This window comes from Mixophyes fleayi, chromosome 7, assembly GCF_038048845.1.
Source record: "Mixophyes fleayi isolate aMixFle1 chromosome 7, aMixFle1.hap1, whole genome shotgun sequence".
Lineage (NCBI taxonomy): Eukaryota > Metazoa > Chordata > Amphibia > Anura > Limnodynastidae > Mixophyes > Mixophyes fleayi.
The window spans coordinates 141,060,094-141,079,190 of record NC_134408.1 but is presented as its reverse complement, the minus strand read 5'-3'; the positions used below and the strand labels follow the sequence as shown (position 1 = coordinate 141,079,190).

Here is a 19,097-nt window from a genome sequence, read left to right as displayed (position 1 = left end):
ATAAATGGGAGATATATAAATAAATATGAGATAGATCGATAGACATGAGATAGATAGATAAATGTGAGATAGATAGATATGAGATAGATAGATAGATATGAGATAGATAGATTGATAGATAGATAGATAAATAGATAAATAGATAGATATGAGATAGATAGATAGATAGATAGACAGATAGATAGATAGATAAATAGATAGATATGAGATAGAAAGATAGATAGATAAATAGATAGATATGTGATAGAAAGATAGATAGATAAATGTGAGATAGATAGATAGATAGATAGATATGAGATAGATAGATAGATAAATAGATAGATATAAGATAGATAGATAGATAAATAGATAGATAGATAGATAAATAGATAGATATGAGATAGATAGATTAGATAGATAGATAGATAGATAGATACATACATAGATAGATATGAGATAGATATTAGATAGATAAATAGATAGATAGATATGAGATAGATAGATAGATATGAGATAGATAGATATGAGATAGATAAAGAGATAGATATGAGATAGATATGAGATAGATAAATAGATAGATATGAGATAGATATGAGATAGATATGAGATAGATAGATAGATAGATAGATAGATAGATAGATAGATAGAAACCAAATCTGTTTATCTATCTGTCATCAATCTATCATCTTCAAATGACAGAAACACACACAGACATTAAAACCACAGTGAAAGGGAATGCAGAGTAAATGATATACTGAGTATAATCACCATCAGGCTGTCTATACGCATGGTACACTTGGATGTCCGATATGGCGTGCCAGGAGTTAAGCAGCAATGTCTTGTCTGCTCCTGAGGTTTTATGTGCTCGGCTCAGAGACTTGGTTTTCCCATCCGTCCAGTAGATGTAGTCTTCAAACAAGGTGAGCGCTATCACGCCCTGGACATCTTGGTTCGGGACTGTAATCACAGACGATAAGATTAATGTGTATCGCTGGGAGGATGCCAGATAAGATATTTAATACTTAATAGTCAGACAGATACAATGGCTACGTTGCTTGGTGTGAGTAATTACAGTGACGAGCTGTCAGGGTCTGTGACTCTTTTTTTGTTACCACTTAGGAGAATTCAGATAGATGCAAAATATCAACCTGCTAAGTTTTCTTGAGCCCGACCGCTGTGAGGAAAATGACTGGGTTTAGCGAACAAGTACACAGGCTCAATAATGACTGAACACAAATGGCACATTAAATATTTAAGAGATGTTTAGGATTCACATTTAAAGATCATTACAGAACTTATTACGTCGGATTTTCTTATTGTTTTTACATACACATATTAACTAGTTTGTCTCTGTATTAATATGATAACATTACCTGATTAAATATTAGTATTATGCTAAACTAGCATATACCATGAGAGTACCAGACAATCCATCTTTAGCAACAGCATACAAAAATGCCTAAATGTCAGTGTACAAATTAGCTATCAAGTATTTGTGTGCTACATGAAAAAACAGTCAGTATTTAATTTAATTTAATTTTCACCCCTTGCATTGTAACATGGTTTTGTCCAGGAGACTTAAATAATAAAACTTCTTAATTTAAGTTCCTTAATGAATCAGGCCCATTCAGTACAAGTACGGTAAGTATAATTATATATATCTATATAATAATAGCACAAGTATGACTATTATGAGTGACTTATTTCTATGATGCCGTTGTCTGAGCAGGGCACATCATATACCAAATTAAAGGTCTTGGGGCCTGATTCATTAAGGAACTTAAATTAAGAAGTTTCTTATTTAAGTTCCCTAATGAATCAAGGCTCTTGGTCTCTAGATTTGCAGAACAATATTGGCATTGTAATCGGTTGCACTGTTTCTGAGTTATTTCGCAAAATGGCCATTTACAACAATGCATTACCATTGTCCTCTAGAAAGTGCGACAGTTTTCAATACACCTGTACACCTACTGGGTGACCTGGAACATGTGACCTGCTGGGTGGTCTGGGAACTGTGACAGTTATTTGAAGCCCTGCTGTGTGACCTGGAACATGTGACCTGCTGGGCGGTCTGGAAACTGTGACAGTTTTTTGTAGTCACATATATCAGCATGTCGTGTGGGGACTTCAATCACTGACTGCTGTGTTATTTCATTATTCACTTATCCTCGCTTTGCTTACAACAAACAAGTCCAGAGGCCACCCTCCAGGATGTCGATGTGGTGAAACCCTAATAGGTCACTCAGAGTGCGCAGTTCAAAGATCTTACAGTCAAGAAAGTTATCGAATATTAACTGGTATGCCGCTTGTATTATACTCCTTTGTTAACATTTCTACATGTAATGTAGTGTATAAAAAAAGTTATTGAATTCTGATAATAAAGTAATTTGGTCATTACATTTCAGTTTAATTTAAGGCGGTTACCTTCATGGTAGCTTCACTACCATCTAGGAAATTAAATTCCTAAAGTGTTCCTTCCCCCCCCCCCTAGTTGGAGACCTGGAGGCTGATCCATAAAGCCATGGGCGAAAACTGGGAGAGGGTTGTGTAGGCTGGAGGACCAATCACAAGATACAATCAGGGATTACAGCTTGTGATTGGTTCTTCAGCTCAAACATCTCCTCCATCACCATTTATGGTCCATTTAAATTCAATCTTAAGATCATATGGGCGGGAAGGGGATGAATATATTTACTGTATATATTAATCTGCATAATAAAAGTGTAAATGAAATATTAGTAATGAATTAAATTTGTTTCCATGACGTACTTTGCTTATTTAATTATTACATTCTTATTTCTTTCTGTTTTCTGTGTGAGTTTTTCACCAAAATCTTTCTATCATCTTGACAGTGTTGTTTACTTTTGTTTCTGTTGGATTTGACACAAAACTGCTCAGTGAATACAACTGTAACTTTGTCATATCTAAGATCAAGAAAAATATCTCTGGATGATATAAACTCATTGAAGAAAAACACAGACAGAATGATAAAGCAAAGGATTTAGGGTATGGTTAAGTACAAATCAATACATTTAAGTAATCTAAAGGTGGGAAACACATATAATACTGTATATACTTTAGGAACGTTTGTTACCTTATCAAAACTTAGCTATTGAAATCAATATTATCTAGATCAAAAATTTGTCTTTTGCCCTCCAATTCTGGTCATGTTAATCAATGGGACTCCTGCTGGGTATGACATCTTTCTGATCAGAAAAGAAAACTTTGAAATAGCTTCCAATTTGCAGTAAAATTAGAAAAATTAGCAATGCTATGAAATATTTTTTAAATCCCATTAAAAAAAATGAGGGATGTTTATAACATAAACTGTGGCGGATTATATGACGGATCGTGATGATTACCATTTTTCCTTGGTTTGCTTCTTCAAGGTGCTACTAATGATTTCGAATTCTTCACAGTTTCCACAGTGTCATGTGACTACTATGGTAACCACAGTCGCACGGCACAATGTGTAATGAGCAGAGAGGTTTTGGAACGCCCCTCTGATCTTAGTCTGCTCTATTCACTGTAAAATCATTCCCCCCTCCGTCTTCACATTGCACCCTGAGGAGGTAATTCAACTCCCCCCACAATAGCGCCGCTATAAAGGTACCACCGTTATTACGGTAAATTTAACCCAAATTTCTGCTCGCGGCTCAGGGCGCTGCAAGCAAAAAGCCAGCGTTGAACTTATCGTAATAACAGTAATTAAGCAAACTACTACCGTAATAATGGTAATAGTACGCAGGCCACGTTACTTTTTACAGTAACGCAGCTAATTGAATCTGCCCCTGAGAGTCTTAGGGGGTATATTTACTAATCTGCGTGTGTGAAAATGTGCTAAATAAATGATAACTAGAATCTGATTGGTTGCTATAGGCAATACCTCCACGTTTTCAAACCCACAGTTTAGTTAATATACCCCTGTGTGTTTGACTGGCAGCCATACTGGTCTGCCACCAGAAAGATTTTGAAAAGGAGATGATTTGTAGGAAGACAGCTAAGGAAAAGTAGATTTAGAGATTTAAGATTTAAGAAAACTACATTCTTTGTGGGATTGCGGCTCTATAATGTTAACAGTGAGGTATTACGATACAATAATACCAGACAAAACAAAACTTTCAGCATTAAAAAAATGACATATGAAATTGTGAGCAAGTGACACAGAAATATCCTAGAACTTCTGTAGCATATATCAATGACTGAAAAGAGATCATTTCAGACCTACTGCTGCCTTATCATAACAGAGCAGTGATACAAGATTAAAGCTTCATACCATGAAAGTTAGCTCTTCTGACAATAACAAAAACTCATTTGTAACGCCACAGTTTATAGAGGAATAGAAGTTTGCACAAAAAAACCACAATTTGGTAATGAAAGACAAAACAAAATCTTTTTTTATCAGGCTTAAATTCAAAGACTTACAGAAAGCTAATTACAAAAATAAAGTTTTAAAGTTAACCACAGGCATCTTTAGGACAAATTAGCATTCTAATGCCGACGTTACTTGTCTAATAATAACACGATCTGACTTTCATCCAACAGTTTAAATTACTTTTCACCAGTTGAGTTGTTATTCAAAGATATACCAGGAAAATCTGCTTAATTATTCAGGCTGAAGTTTAAACATTAGAAAACATATCAATTTAAGATTATGTAACTGATTGAAAAGTCTCAGTGGGAAAATCTATCCTTCCTTTAGTAACTATTCTATTAAATTAAATGTTGCTTCGTTAAGAGTTTGAAGGACAGGAAGTCATGGGGGTAATAATTATGTTTTTTTTCTTCTTCTCTTATGCCATTGTACTTTCTATGCTTGGAGCTATTGGAGTTTTGTTCTTTTCTTGTCTCTTTCTGTATTGTTGTACCCTGTATGGTCCACTGTTCGCATTGTACTTTGTATTTGTACGGCGCTGCAGAAACCTTGTGGTGCCATATAAATAAAGAATAATAAAAAATAATAATACTCAAAAAAACACAAGGATAAAATACGGGCAAAATTAAAAAAAAAAATCTGTCTAGATACCAATGCAGGTGCCGTTTTAAAAATACATTTATACATTTTGTAAGCGTTTGTCCCGTGATGTCAGATGTTGTGTGATATATGGTAAATGCTATAATATCATTATGGATACAAATAATAGTGTGTGTGTATGTGTAAGCATCAAATAATTTTACAAAAATGATAAGAAAAGAGTAGGGGTTAGTAAAAGATAGACTTCAATCTAGAGATCCAAAATTCGGAGAAGGCCAGGTAGGGTGGCAGAACTGCAAAATTTCCTACTCATTTTAAGGGGGGAATTCAATCCAGTGTGAGGTGGAGCTCAACATCAAGTCGATGTTCGGATGCACATAATTCTGCCTATTACGGTAAAAAATCTCTGCTCATTTTTCGGCGCACCTCTATGGGACGTAAGAGAAAATGAGCGGAGATTTCAGTCAGTACATAGAGGCGATGTTCCGCAGACTGTTCCGGAATCACATCACTCAGAATTGAATCCCCCCTTAATGTTTCTCTTCTCTTTCAGTTGGTTGAGGTGAGTTTTTTGGAGTTGAGATATATCTGTGACCATAAAAAATATCATTTTTGTTTATACAGAGGTCATGTGGTGGGGTGAGAAATATGGAGTCCTGTGGTGAAGGGAGAGTGCGGAGAGTGGACAACTAACACAGCAAAAACAGCATAGCCAAGAACAAACTTAAAATCTGAGCCTGTCCTCATCATCATCATCATCATCATCATCAACATTTATTTATATAGCGCCAGCTGATTCTGTAGCGCTTTACAATTGGGAACAAACAGTAATAATACCATACTGGGTAATACATACAGACAGAGAGGTAAGAGGGCCCTGCTTGCAACCTTACAATCTATGGGACAATGGTTTGATACACAAGGGTAAGTGCTACATCATATTGAATATTTGTCCAGCTAAAATGCAGAGATTGCAAATTATTTAGTGGCCTGTATGCTCAATCACACGACTATGTTGGTCAGAGCGTTGTTCTATTGTGTTAGCTGTGTGGAGGGTGGTAATCTAGGGAGATTAAGAGGGTGGTAGAGGAATATTATAAGCTGGCCTGAAGAGGTGGGTTTTCAGAGAACGCTTGAAGGTTTGAAGACTAGAGGAAAGTCTTATTGTGCGAAGGAAGGAATTCCATAAAGTGGGTGCAGCCTGAAAAAAAAGTCCTGTAACCGGGAATGGGAGGAAGTGATGAGAGCGGAAGAGAGATGCAGATCTTGTGCAGAACGGAGGTGTCGAGTTGGGAGATATTTTGAGATAACTAAAATAATTTTATATTGGATTCGTTGAAAAACAGGCAACCAAGTAGAGACTGAGCAGTGACTCAGCAGACAAAAAATGATTTGCAAGGAAAATCAATCTAGCCGCTGTGTGCAAAATATATTGTAGGGGCTCGAGTTTGATTTTGGGGAAGACCAGTAAGGAGCAAATTACAATAGTCGATGCGGGAGATGATGAGTGCATGAATTAAAGTTTTTGCCCTCTTGACACCGCAATTGGTGGCAAATTATAATAGAAGTGATTCTGGTGATATACTTAAAACATACAATTTTTTAAATATTTAATTTTTTTTAATTTTTACTATTTTCAAAAAAAATGTTTTCACTTCAATGGGTAATCAAGTACAAAAATCTAGAATGGCTTTATCGTTGCCTGGGGTCTATGGTAGTTATAATCCAAAAGGGACTACAGTAATGCACATAAAAGTGTTATACTAATAATCGATACTCATGGTATATTGCTTGGTACATCTTAAGTAGACCTCAAAAAAACAACTTCTTAATCCTTTTGAGGAACACACAGTCTGTACAAACTGTACCTTGTCCAAACATTGTACATGCTGTCGAAGTCAGATAATTGGATATGGTCATTTCAATTAATGTCTAACAACTTGATTGTCTTTGTCCGAAATTATGCGTATAGCACGCTACGGCGTGGAGGAGCGTAATTTAACCGCAACACGTGGCAGACACTTTTACACACATTTACACGCACACATACACTTGTAAATAGCTCATATTAAAAGTAGTGTCAACACCTAGTTATTTGTACTGAAATGTAGCAGAGTTTATGGTGAAATATTATAATGTTATATACACGTTAGTGAGATCTAAGGTTTAGGTCACAGGAGGCATGTCATGTTTGGTATCATTCTAATCCCCTATTTATCCGCAGACGTCTGGTGCAATCGCCGAACGGATCGCACATTGCGTATGCTAGTTAAGGATAATAGGGGATAAATGATTAGAATGATATTGTCTGTGTAATGCTAATAGACCAGCTTGTACAGTTCTGGGCGGGTAAATTAAGTATGCATCTTCTGGAGAGCTGACCCCCACCCTTGGAGGGCATCGTTTGAACTGACCAATGACCTGCATTGCATTGGACCTTCCTGAAGCTTGAACCTATGGAAGCAAGCCACATCATCTGTATTGTTTTTACTGTATCACTAACTGTATATAAGTGGGGGCTCTGGGACCAGTGTTCAGTCTACTTGACCACAGCCTTCAGACCTGAATGACTGTACACTGGTTCCAGAGCACCTGCTAAAAGTAACGGCTGTACTTGTTTTATTCTGACTTGTTATTCTGCTACTTTTGGCTATTAAATCACTTTGTGCTTTGGAACCACATAACGGCGATTGGACAATCGTTATTGGATAGCAACTAGACTTGCATAACAATGTCAAAAATATAACCAGCTGCATTCAGAATCTGTCCAGTGTTTCAATAAAGTGCAATGAAAACAGTGAGTGCCAACATGTATTTTTCATAGCGATCAATACTACGTTCACCAAACCGGGATCACAGCGCTGGCCAACGTACTACTGACAGATACACAAGTAAACCCTCAATCAACCTTTCATATCTACATATTGATACATCTAACTACGTGCCTGACACAAAGAAAGCAGGAATAAGGAGACCATTGGAGATAATATAATGCATTTCTTCCAGACCACCTGGGTTTCAAGAGAAGGATCACGTCATTAATTGTACAGGATATCCCTGCCATTTCTATATAGACAAATAATTAATAAGAAGTGCCTAGAATTATATGTGAGTGACATATATTATATTTACAGCTGGACATTCACGTTGGCAAATGCACAAGTCGTACCAGAAATAACACCAAACGTTAGACACATTATGAAAAAAATATTATAAAGCTGATATCTATTATGTCAAAATGTGTTATAATTGTTGGCTGGGATGAGCTCCAGTGATGTGCAGTAATTATCATCTTAGCTCTCAAGCCTGCTGGAAAAGGCACTATAATTCAATGTTTTACTGGTTGAGAGATATCCCTATGACAACCGGCTTTAACTTCCTGCTTGTCATTAGGTTTTATTGTGTTGTAAATAAAAACACTTTTCTATTGTTATGAAGTAACAACCCGTAAAATACACAACGTCGAACATGCGTAAAAAAAAAAACGTAAATGGATATTGCTTACTTGGCCTAAATCTCATTGATGACTGATTAATAATTGTTGTCTCCTGTGTCGGCTATTGCTAATTGTCATTAATGCTTTGCACATTTCTCAACCTCGCATGTATGAATCTGTATCCAGCAGCATTGCAGTAATTAGCTCGGCTCTCAAAACAACAGAACCAATTTCATTTATGTGTTGATGTTTAAATCCAGCAGATATTGCTACATTTCAAAGACATCATCATCATCATTTATATAGCGCCACTAATTCCGCAGCGCTGTACAGAGAACTCACTCACATCAGTCCCTGCCCCATTGGAGCTTACAGTCTAAATTCCCTAACATACACACACACAGACATCTCTTAGAGGCACTAACCTAAGCAGAGGAAATATGACAAAGGTTGAAACATTGCAAAAAAAACAAAACAACTGCAACCTTATTTAATGTTTACCTGTTATCTGCACACAGTTTATTAGAAAGCTTCAGTGTCAGGAATATTAGTACAGCCTCCCGGTCACTGGTTCAATGTTAAATTGATAGACTGTATTCTCGTGAATATTATTAGTACAATCCACAATACATGGCCACAGTTCTGCTCCATTCGTTGAGAACAGAATTAACCTCAACATTTTTATCTGTGTCTATTGAGTTTGTGACTTTTATTTTGTCATTGTCAACATTTGTAGGGACAAATGACATAGACTGAGCTAAATTGTTGCTTAAATAGAACTGTAAACTGTATAAATAAATAAAAAAGAAGTATGATGTTATATTTGCATAAAGCATTGTACATGTTCTCTGGTTAATAGGCCACTCCAAAACGGAGTTTAAATAAGGTTAATTAAATATTGCAGTATGTAATTTACAAGTTTGACCTCCTAGTTAAAAAACAGACTGAAATATAGGTTGTGGCCTGAATAACAAGGTTGGTTTTGGCATCAGAATATGAATATAAAACACAATAATGCTAATGCTTAGAGAGTCAACATAATATAAACCACAAGAATTCCCGTCGTTTACAGGATAGAACAAAATTATATGTATATATATATATATATATATATATATATATATATATATATATAAAAATATGCATAGAGGGTGGAGATGTCAGAGGTTTCCTATCCTCTTCATATGGCCTCTAACCTTCTCATCCATATATATACATATATATATACATATATACACATACATACATACATATATATATATATATTAGAGATACTCAGGCTTGGTTTTCTGAAAACCGAGCCCACCTGAACTTAGGGGATTCGAGTAGGCTCGCGAGCCGTCTCATTACTTTCGCGCGTCCTCAGATCTGAATCGAGTCATTGTTGCATTGTCGGATCTTGCGGGTTTTGGATTCCATAAGTACCTCCCTCCCCAGCAGATCCAGCTCCATTGCTCACACAGAAACAGGGGTAGCAGTGTTCTTGTCACTCTCCAGTCTCCAGTTACATTGCTCAGCGCCATTGTTCACACAGAAACAGGAGGGGTAGCAGTGTTCTTGTCACTCTCCAGTCTCCAGTTACATTGCTCAGTGCCATTGCTCACACAGAAACAGGAGGGGTAGCAGTGTTCTTGTCACTCTCCAGTCTCCAGTTACATTGCTCAGCGCCATTGCTCACACAGAAACAGGAGGGGTAGCAGTGTTCTTGTCACTCTCCAGTCTCCAGTTACATTGCTCAGTGCCATTGCTCACACAGAAACAGGAGGGGTAGCAGTGTTCTTGTCACTCTCCAGTCTCCAGTTACATTGCTCAGTGCCATTGCTCACACAGAAACAGGAGGGGTAGCAGTGTTCTTGTCACTTGACAAAAATTGACTGGAAATGATTGGTAATTAATGTTATTGAATTTAATAATAATGTAGGGATAAAAAAAGAGCCAAATTCTGTGATTTTAGGGAAAAAAAAATAGCGATTTTAGAAAAAAAATGGGATCCAAAACCAAAACCAAAACACCTGAGGGTGGTTTTGCCAAAACCAAAACCAAAACACAAAGTTAATCCAGATCCAAAACCAAACCAATGTTTTGACACCGTACAGATTTCACAGCAATTCTGGAGACCCTAAATGCTAGCTAGACATAGACCAGCTCTCTCAAGACCAGCCAGCTTTCCCAGCTACTACTGAGAATATATGAAGTATCAGCTCTGAACCCTATTCGCTGTGTGAAGCATCCCATTGTTCTGAATGGGAACCTGAGCTCTTGTTGACGCAGGAAGTTACCAGCCACTTTTACAGATAAGCCCCAAAGTTTATATATCTGGTACGCATATTATATTGACTTGGTGCTGGTACTTCAGAGTGCACCCTCTCTATTGATTCACCCAACATCTGTGTGTCTGTACTCACGTGGTGACTTCTATTTTGCTTTTTGGCACAACATTCTGTATTGTTACATACAGTATTATACTATGTGGCGCCCCCTCCCGCTTATTTTGTTTTTTATATATATATATATATATATATATATAATATATGTCTGCTCAAAACATTCAAGCCAAGCACTGCAACTATAGGTTGTTGACTTTTTAAATAAGAAACATTGGTTCGGACAATCTTTTGAGTAACTCTGTAATAAATTCACACTGTGCCAGACAGTCAGTTATAAGATAATGTTTCTTTTAGGAATTTAAGTAGGAACTTGTCAATTGGTGATTTTCAGAGGGAAGAGCGAAGAAAGTAATCTGACTGTCGGTAAAGCCATTTCACAACTGAATATATTCGGCTTGCAGCTAAAACTCCTTTCACTGATCTCGGACAGAAGAGGACGGCACCCGCAAAGGTCTTAAAATGACACAATAGTCAGTGACATGATATCTGATTGACAAAGGACAAGAAGGAAAGTAATGTAGACTGAAAGTAGAACACCTGATGTTCTTTGAGTGAAAAAGTGGCTCCCTGCAAATCACTAAGTAAAGGGAGAAGAAATTGAAACTTTTGTGTCGGAATTATCAGTTCAGAAGGTGTGTGTTCCTCTAGCTGATCAATGTCTTTAGGTTTGATGGAAACGTTGAATAAAAAAACATTCCTAAATATTAAAACTGTACTGTTGGAAAGTGTACCTATGGCTTTCACAAAGTGGGGGCAGTTATTTTGTGGTTTGAAACAAACTACATTTTGTAGGCACTAGTAATATTATTGATGTACAAACCAAAGGTTCACTTTAAAATGAATTTATTTTAGTTGGATACATGTGTACCCCTACGGTATTGCTACAAAAAGAATATACAATTCGCAGTAAGCAGATTCATACCCCATATAAATTCAGGAACGTAGGTGAAATACGTTTTAGATTTGTAACCCAGTTTTATTATAAATCCCAAGACTACTTCCACTTTCATAAATGCAGCTAACTCCTTTAAACAACAGTGGGATCAAAGCAACTTAACTTTGATGAAATTGCAGGAATATTTTATAAAAATGTGTATGTTTAGGTACAAATCAATAACAACCTTTCAAGCATTGGACTTCTCTACAAGCATGTTGTGAAGATTTGAAAAAGCTTGTACTGGTCCAACCTGTTTGTCCAATCTTTTACACCTCAGACACCCACATAAAGAAGATAATATATATATATATATATATATATATATATATATATATATAGCGGGAATAAACAATCTGAACCAATCAATCTATTTTGCCACAATGTAAGTAGTTTAGATATTATTTAGAGTCCACACAGTATGTTTGTACCATGTATTCTTGAATTCGTTGACTGGATGCTATACCATTGGCAGATCGGACAAGCAAACACTGTAAGCCCAGCGGGCAATCGGAGCCTGAAACATTCTGATGGGATCAAACCACCTTTTTCAACCCACATGACAAACATTCAGTCACATGTTAGTCAGGCAGACCAATAGCCTCTCAGTTACTTGAGGCAAAGTCGGATAGGTGTAAAAAACAAAATGGCCGACAAGACTGAAGTCACGTGTAACCGCTCTCATCACGTCAGCCTGTCTATAAAAACAAACCTCTTAATGTCTCTGTCCCCCCTTTCTATCATTTTCTTTATTTTTTTTCCTTTTTGCCCTCAAATATTAACTTTACATTATGTAGAAGAGAAGATTTCCAAATCCAGCTAAAAAAACATGCAATAAAAACTATTCGTCTCGTTCAGCTGTAAACTAACCTTTGTGGCGATGAAATCCATTCATGTCTGAGAATTCAATATGATTCTCATCGGCCCAGTAGACTCGTTTGTTGACATAATCTATGGTCAAGGCTGACGGTCTAGAAATCATCGTTTCTATGACGACGCTTTGATTGGCTCCATCCATCCCAACGCGGCCAATATGTGGATGTTCACAGCAGTCTATCCAGTACAAATATCTACACAGAGGTAATAAACAGCATGTTTACAGGAGTTCTCCATTCATACTACATGGAGGTGTACAGTATGAGGCTCACGTTTTATTATTACACCGCTGTGTCGTTTAAAACAACTGGCTCCAAACACCATTCACATATGGTTTATTTACTTTGCATGCTACAGGCTGTTTAATGTGTTAAACAATCCTAAAAGCAGATTTTTTTTTCCCCCCACAATACAGTTATTTTGTTTTAATTGTTTTTAGCTCCTGACCATCTGTAAATAATTTCACTGTACATTGCAGTGGAACATGCTATATAATTCACATAGAGTATTCTTACCGATAATACAGAACTGAAAACTAAATAAGTTTTTTTATTTTTGTTACTGATAGATATTTTTGCCAAATTTGCACCCCTGGAAACCACAGTATGTTTTAGTGTTTCTGCTGTGCGTTGGTTTGGCTGCAACTTCTTGAGTTTTGGTCCAGCCCATAAAATGCTCCGCTGTGTGACAGCAGCAGGTACATTTAAATAAAAAAAACTTGTTCATAACTCAAAACGTGATGAGTTCTTGTTTTACAAGCTGGATTTTCAGAGAGTGTTTAAAAACGTTTATAAGAGTTACTAAAAGATCAAATGCACAATTTGTCTTTGAATATTTCACTCAATGGTGACCATCGGTTTGTAATTTAGTTCCATTCCATTCCAATTTAGTTCCAAAGTTCCATTGTTGTATCACATGACATGTTTGAAAGGGTTTTACTTTGAAATGCAACAGTCAATGAAATAACATTCTGACATCTCTTTTCTCATTCATTCCAATTGAATATAAAAGTGCTTTTGGAATTCCACTGTACATAACAATTTACTGAATATTTTACATGTCGGACAGTATGGGACAATACCTAGTTTGTGGATCCAGAGACAAATCTCTCGGGAATTTAATCCTTTTGCTGACCAGAATGGTAGGATACAAGCCGTTAAGCTTGGACACTTCGATAACCCGCTTCTCGGTATCAAACCAGTACAGATTCTTCCCAATCCAATCCACAGCAAGTGCATTGGGTATGGCTGTGTTATGCACCACCTAGAAGAGAGACACCTTAATTACCGAAGATGTCATTAGTCATATTATAGCACAATCTTCAATAGAGGAGATAGATGAAATATGTTTTTCCTTGTTTTAAATATATTTATATATATTGAATATTGTTTTTAATTAATAAGATTATAAGACTCCATGAACAACTCTCCGTAGTTTCATGCTCCTTCAAGACGCTGATTAAGTTCAAATAAAATTTACGGACTCATGTCACACAGTGTGTGTGCCCAGAGGTGCTGTAACCCACGGCAACCAATCTGCTGTTTGCTTTCATTTTCCTAAAAGCACTATAACAATTACATAACCTCATTGGTTGCTATGCTCTGCGGGGCAATTGTGCACTTTATATGGTTTGCTCCAATAGATGTAGGAGGGCAACACAGTGGCTCAGTAGTTAGCACTTCTGTTTCACAGCACTGGGGTCATGAGTTCAATTTCCGACCATAGTCTTATCTGTGTGGAGTTTGTGTGTTCTCCCCGTGTATGCGTGGGTTTCCTCCGGGTGCTCCGGTTTCCTCCCACAATCCAAAAACATACTAGTAGGTCAATTGGCTGCTATCAAATTCACCCTAGTCTCTGTCTGTGTGTGTGTGTATGTGTGTATGTTTGGGGATTTAGATTGTAAGCTCCAATGGGGTAGGGACTGATGTGAATGAGCTCTGCACAGCGCTGAAGAATTAGTGGCGCTATATAAATAGCTGATGATGATGATGATGAGGGATCAATAATATGAATATGTTGCAATTCCTAAATGCAGTAAGTTGCGACAATTGCATACACTTTATATTTTAACCACAAGCTTAACAAGTATACACTATTACCTGGGGGATCACAAAACTGATATAGAACAGAGTTGTGAGGGCAGCTGTCACACTAATATTAACGTGAGCACATCAGAGTGGTGGCAACCCGTGATTGGTCTAATCTAATATCCGTGAGTATGTAGCCCATCAATAGCAGCACATGCCTCTACTCTGTGCCTCGTGCCTCAGATCTCAGTAGTTTCTCTTGGATACTGCACAAGACAGCAGGCTGCCTCCGCAGTACACAACACATACACGCAATCCCTTACACAATAACACCTTTGTGTGGTGTAATACCTTCACATCGCTGCCGTTCACAAACATCTGATTAACCCGACTTCCGTTAGATCTGCTGGAATCGATCCAATAGACAACCTCTTCTCTGTAATCAAAGTCCATCGCAATTGCATTGTTTAATCCCTGACAAAGAAAAGAAAAGATTCCTATAATGTTGTTAAACTGCCAATCAATGACAGGGCAGAAAATATTTGACATATATGTGACTGATACCATCAAGCACTCATGGGTGTTTCATAGAGATCAATGCTTAGGATAAATCCAGAAAAAAATTATTATTTACTGGTATGTTTTAAATATATATTTAGACAAGTTAAGTGAGTCAGTTTCAATAGGTATTAATACCTTATTCTGATTAATGAAATATGATTGATACAACTTTAACTGCATTTGTTAAAGTTTTGAAGAATTACCGATTGTAAAAATACATAATCATTATCTGGAGAAGACAGTACATTAAAGATAAGATATTTGGGATAATGCGCTATCTACTGCAAAATATAAGGGTAGAAGAAGTCACTGAGGACTTCTGTGACCCTATATGAGCTCTATTACTAAATGTGGAGGGGTGAGACAGGGAAGGGGCAGGTTTGTGCTGGTTCAGTTAGGACCAATACAATGTGTGGCTGAGACAACTTCTGTGGAATGAAGCAGAGAAGCTGTAAGTATTGTTGAACAAATGTGAAGCTCTTTTGCATGGATGAGGTATGTCCTAACGTGGCCACCATAGTGGGAGATGATATTGCTGGATGTGGAGGGAAGAGACAGGGAAGGTGCAGGTTTTGCGCTGGTTCAGCTAGGACCAATACAATGTGTGGCTGAGACAACTTCTATGGAATGAAGTAGACAAGCTGTAAGTATTGTTGAACAAATGTGAAGCTCTCTGGCATGGATGAGGTATGTCCTAACGTGGCCACCATAGTGGGAGATGATATTATTTTTGTCACTCTCTGACATAACTAGTCAATGAAGAATCACAGCTGGTTATATAAGTATTCCCAGCACTCTTGTACTACAAACATATCTTATTTATACCATTCATGTATTATGTATAATTCAACTTCGAACCTATATTTCTGCACTATGAATCTCTGGGCTTATTAATGTCACTGAACAACAGTGAGAGCAGAATCTCCTGTTGCTTTAGGCCACAGATAACACCTGACAATGATCTGTTCCTAATTTTTGCAGCTATATAAGACCCATCCTTGCAAGATATGCTTAGGATAATGTATAAGATACAATGTATCAGATTCTTGGATTGCGGTCCCAAAACGCACAAACTAAAACCTGCATGTTAACCCACTCTTCCTATTTCATCATCACAAATATCGATATCGCTAAACCTCTAACCTGTTTTAGCATTGTGTAGTTCGATCCGTCGGTGCTCATCCTTCGTATTTCGTGGTGATCAGCCAGAAGGAGGAAAGGATCTTCCGCTAAACTCAAACAAAATGTTACATTTCATTTTTGCCATTAAACAGAACACACACAAGACACAATGATTTCTTAAACATATAGTTCATGAATATTTATATACAGCAATGATTGTGCGTTGAGTGCTGCTGATCTGTGGCTTCTCTTCTGTACATAAAACGTAACTCTCTCTATCTGTACCATGTAACAAGGGTATCCAGCTTTCAATACATTATCACATAAATAAAAGATCAGGAGTTTTGCAGCTGTCAGTAATGTAAATCCAAATAACTTCATTGTGAGTCAGAGAGTACGTTTCTTGACCTGACACAAGGAGTTTCTAATCCATTACTGCTCAGGTCATGTTTGGGGTTATGTTTGTGTTCTATATACACCTACAAGACAAAGTACCTCTGTAATCTGTGTGGATATGTTGACAACTATGCACTCGCTAAAGCTCTGAAACCATTTCAGACATCTCCACTGTTGATAAATTCAGATTAGAGCAATAAATGGTTGGAAAATCCATTTGCATCCCAGTTCCAGACTGCATCACGCATGTTCGTCGATGAGATTATGTTAAGATCAACTGGAGATTTTCCATCCATTGTCCAGTGTTATCATAACAATAGCTCACTGGAGTGATGTTAACAGCATCATTCGCAATCTCTCTGCACCCAGCAAAGCATTTAAAAGTGTAGCCATCGCCTATAAACAGAGGAGTCGGCCATTTTGAGAGCTGAATGAATATTCTTTAAGATGCAGCCTATCGGTCCACTAGGAACTTATGACATCACTCAGTGATGTCACTAACTCCGAGCGAATACATTGGCTGAATATTGGAGGAGCTCATAAAATAGCTTCCTCCACTGTACACATTAATAAGTCACTATATCCTAAGGTCCTGTAATTGGCCATGACTGGATAATGTACAGCTGGATTGAAGGAAACATCAATTCACAAGGCTTCAGATTTTCTATTCAACATAAACTTTTGTTGGTATCATAAACAGATCTCTGAGGGACTAAAAAAATACTAAAATCACCTTGATAATTCCCAGCCTAACATATAGCAGCACTTAATCTGTCCTCACATCACTCATCATATGTCAGTACATAAGTTCCATGGTGATACCTGAGAGAGATTTGCAGCCATTTTGATTTTCAGGGTGTATCTCATACCCGTCTGAACACAAACACTTGTACGTCCCGTATGTATTGATGCATTGCTGGCTACAGGGAAATCCGTAGGAACATTCATCAATGTCTACGCATGTCTTCCCGTCATTCTTTAATCGAAATCCTGGCCAGCATTTACACTGTGGGGAAAACACATAGATATATATAAAAGCCCCTTGTTGTTACTGTCTGCGATTACTTTTGTAGATAGAAACCTGTGTAATCACATTAATATTATTTATTTTATTATTTAATCTGTGTAACCTACCTGTACACACACACACACACACATATATATATATATATATATATATATATATATATATATATATAGTGGGTAAAGCACTGTGACACAGTAATGAGCAATGCTAACCACTGTGCCACACACTTGTCTACAACAAAAAAGATGGCCCAGAGACGCATGTGACCCTCACAACCACATCTTGCTGGCTCCTTGGTCCTCATTTAGAAGTAAAAATAAAGCCATCTGGAAAGTGCACATTTGTACCTCAGCAATACTGTGCTGTACTGCAGAGCGGGGAGAGGGACTCACATTGTAAATGTGTGGATAGATTTAGAGTTGAGAGGGGTGAATGTCCTGGATCAACTCTAAATTGCAGTGTGAAAATAAAGCTGCCCAATGGGTTTGTGAGCTACATGCAAAAGCAGCCGGTCTTTTCCCTACATGTCAACAAAATTGCATTTGCAGCTAATGTAACACGGTTTGTCCAGGTGCTAACGTGCACTATTTAGCTGGATTCGCCCCTAACTCCTGAGGCCACTGATGTGCACACAGACCTCAGGAGTTCTGCTTTTATGCCCTCCTGCAAAGTGCAGCCCTTTTGTGGGGCAATGGTTCACTTCCTGGGACACCGAAAACTGTTGCCCACCCCTGGTCCAAGCACTGTGGGGGGCGCTCTGTGATGTCACCAGCTTCTGGAACATTGGTTGGTCACAGTCTATTATTTTTGGGTCAGGTCACAAGCTGGCTTCCCTATGTCTAGGTGACAGAATACTATTATAACACAATCCGATATTTATTTATTATAATCTGGCATAAGACTTTCTATCGTCGATAAAATCACCTATCACAGCAATTTACCATTAAAATCTCCTAGAGGCCGCCAATCATGACCCAGATAGACAGATCACACACACACGGTGGACTTTGGCTCTCAGTTCTACTCACTTAAAAAAAAAAGTAATAATTATAATAATGGTCAATAAACTAGATAGATGAAGTGTCAGTAAGTCGAATTTGAATAGCTGTTTCCCTGTTTCCATTGTATATGTTTTAAGGTGGATCCAAAAACTAGATTATGTTATATTTACAAGAGGAACTGTACAGTATATGCTAATAAATAATACATTCATAAATACAAACTAACAACCTGCTTAACATTACCTGGATTATTCCTCAACTGGTGGGAAAAGCTGCTTTGTACAGCGTTCACTTTATGTTAAGTAGATTTTATAAGATAGAATGAATGCAGCGGACTTGTTTTAGCTGTGTGGATCCATCATGTCTGGTTTACAAC

General features: G+C 37.4%; 1 protein-coding gene across 1 annotated transcript in view; it reads right to left on the bottom strand.

The window, feature by feature from the left end:
• LRP1B (LDL receptor related protein 1B) overlaps positions 1-19,097 on the bottom strand; it is a 728,477-nt gene that overhangs the window by 128,132 nt on the left and 581,248 nt on the right. Inside the window, exons 55-60 of the mRNA XM_075181401.1 lie at positions 17,516-17,699; positions 16,319-16,404; positions 14,966-15,088; positions 13,669-13,850; positions 12,582-12,781; positions 748-936 (exon numbers count right to left, since the gene is read on the bottom strand). Of these exons, the coding sequence (XP_075037502.1) occupies positions 748-936; positions 12,582-12,781; positions 13,669-13,850; positions 14,966-15,088; positions 16,319-16,404; positions 17,516-17,699 (964 nt within the window). The remainder of the gene's footprint in view (positions 1-747; positions 937-12,581; positions 12,782-13,668; positions 13,851-14,965; positions 15,089-16,318; positions 16,405-17,515; positions 17,700-19,097) is intronic.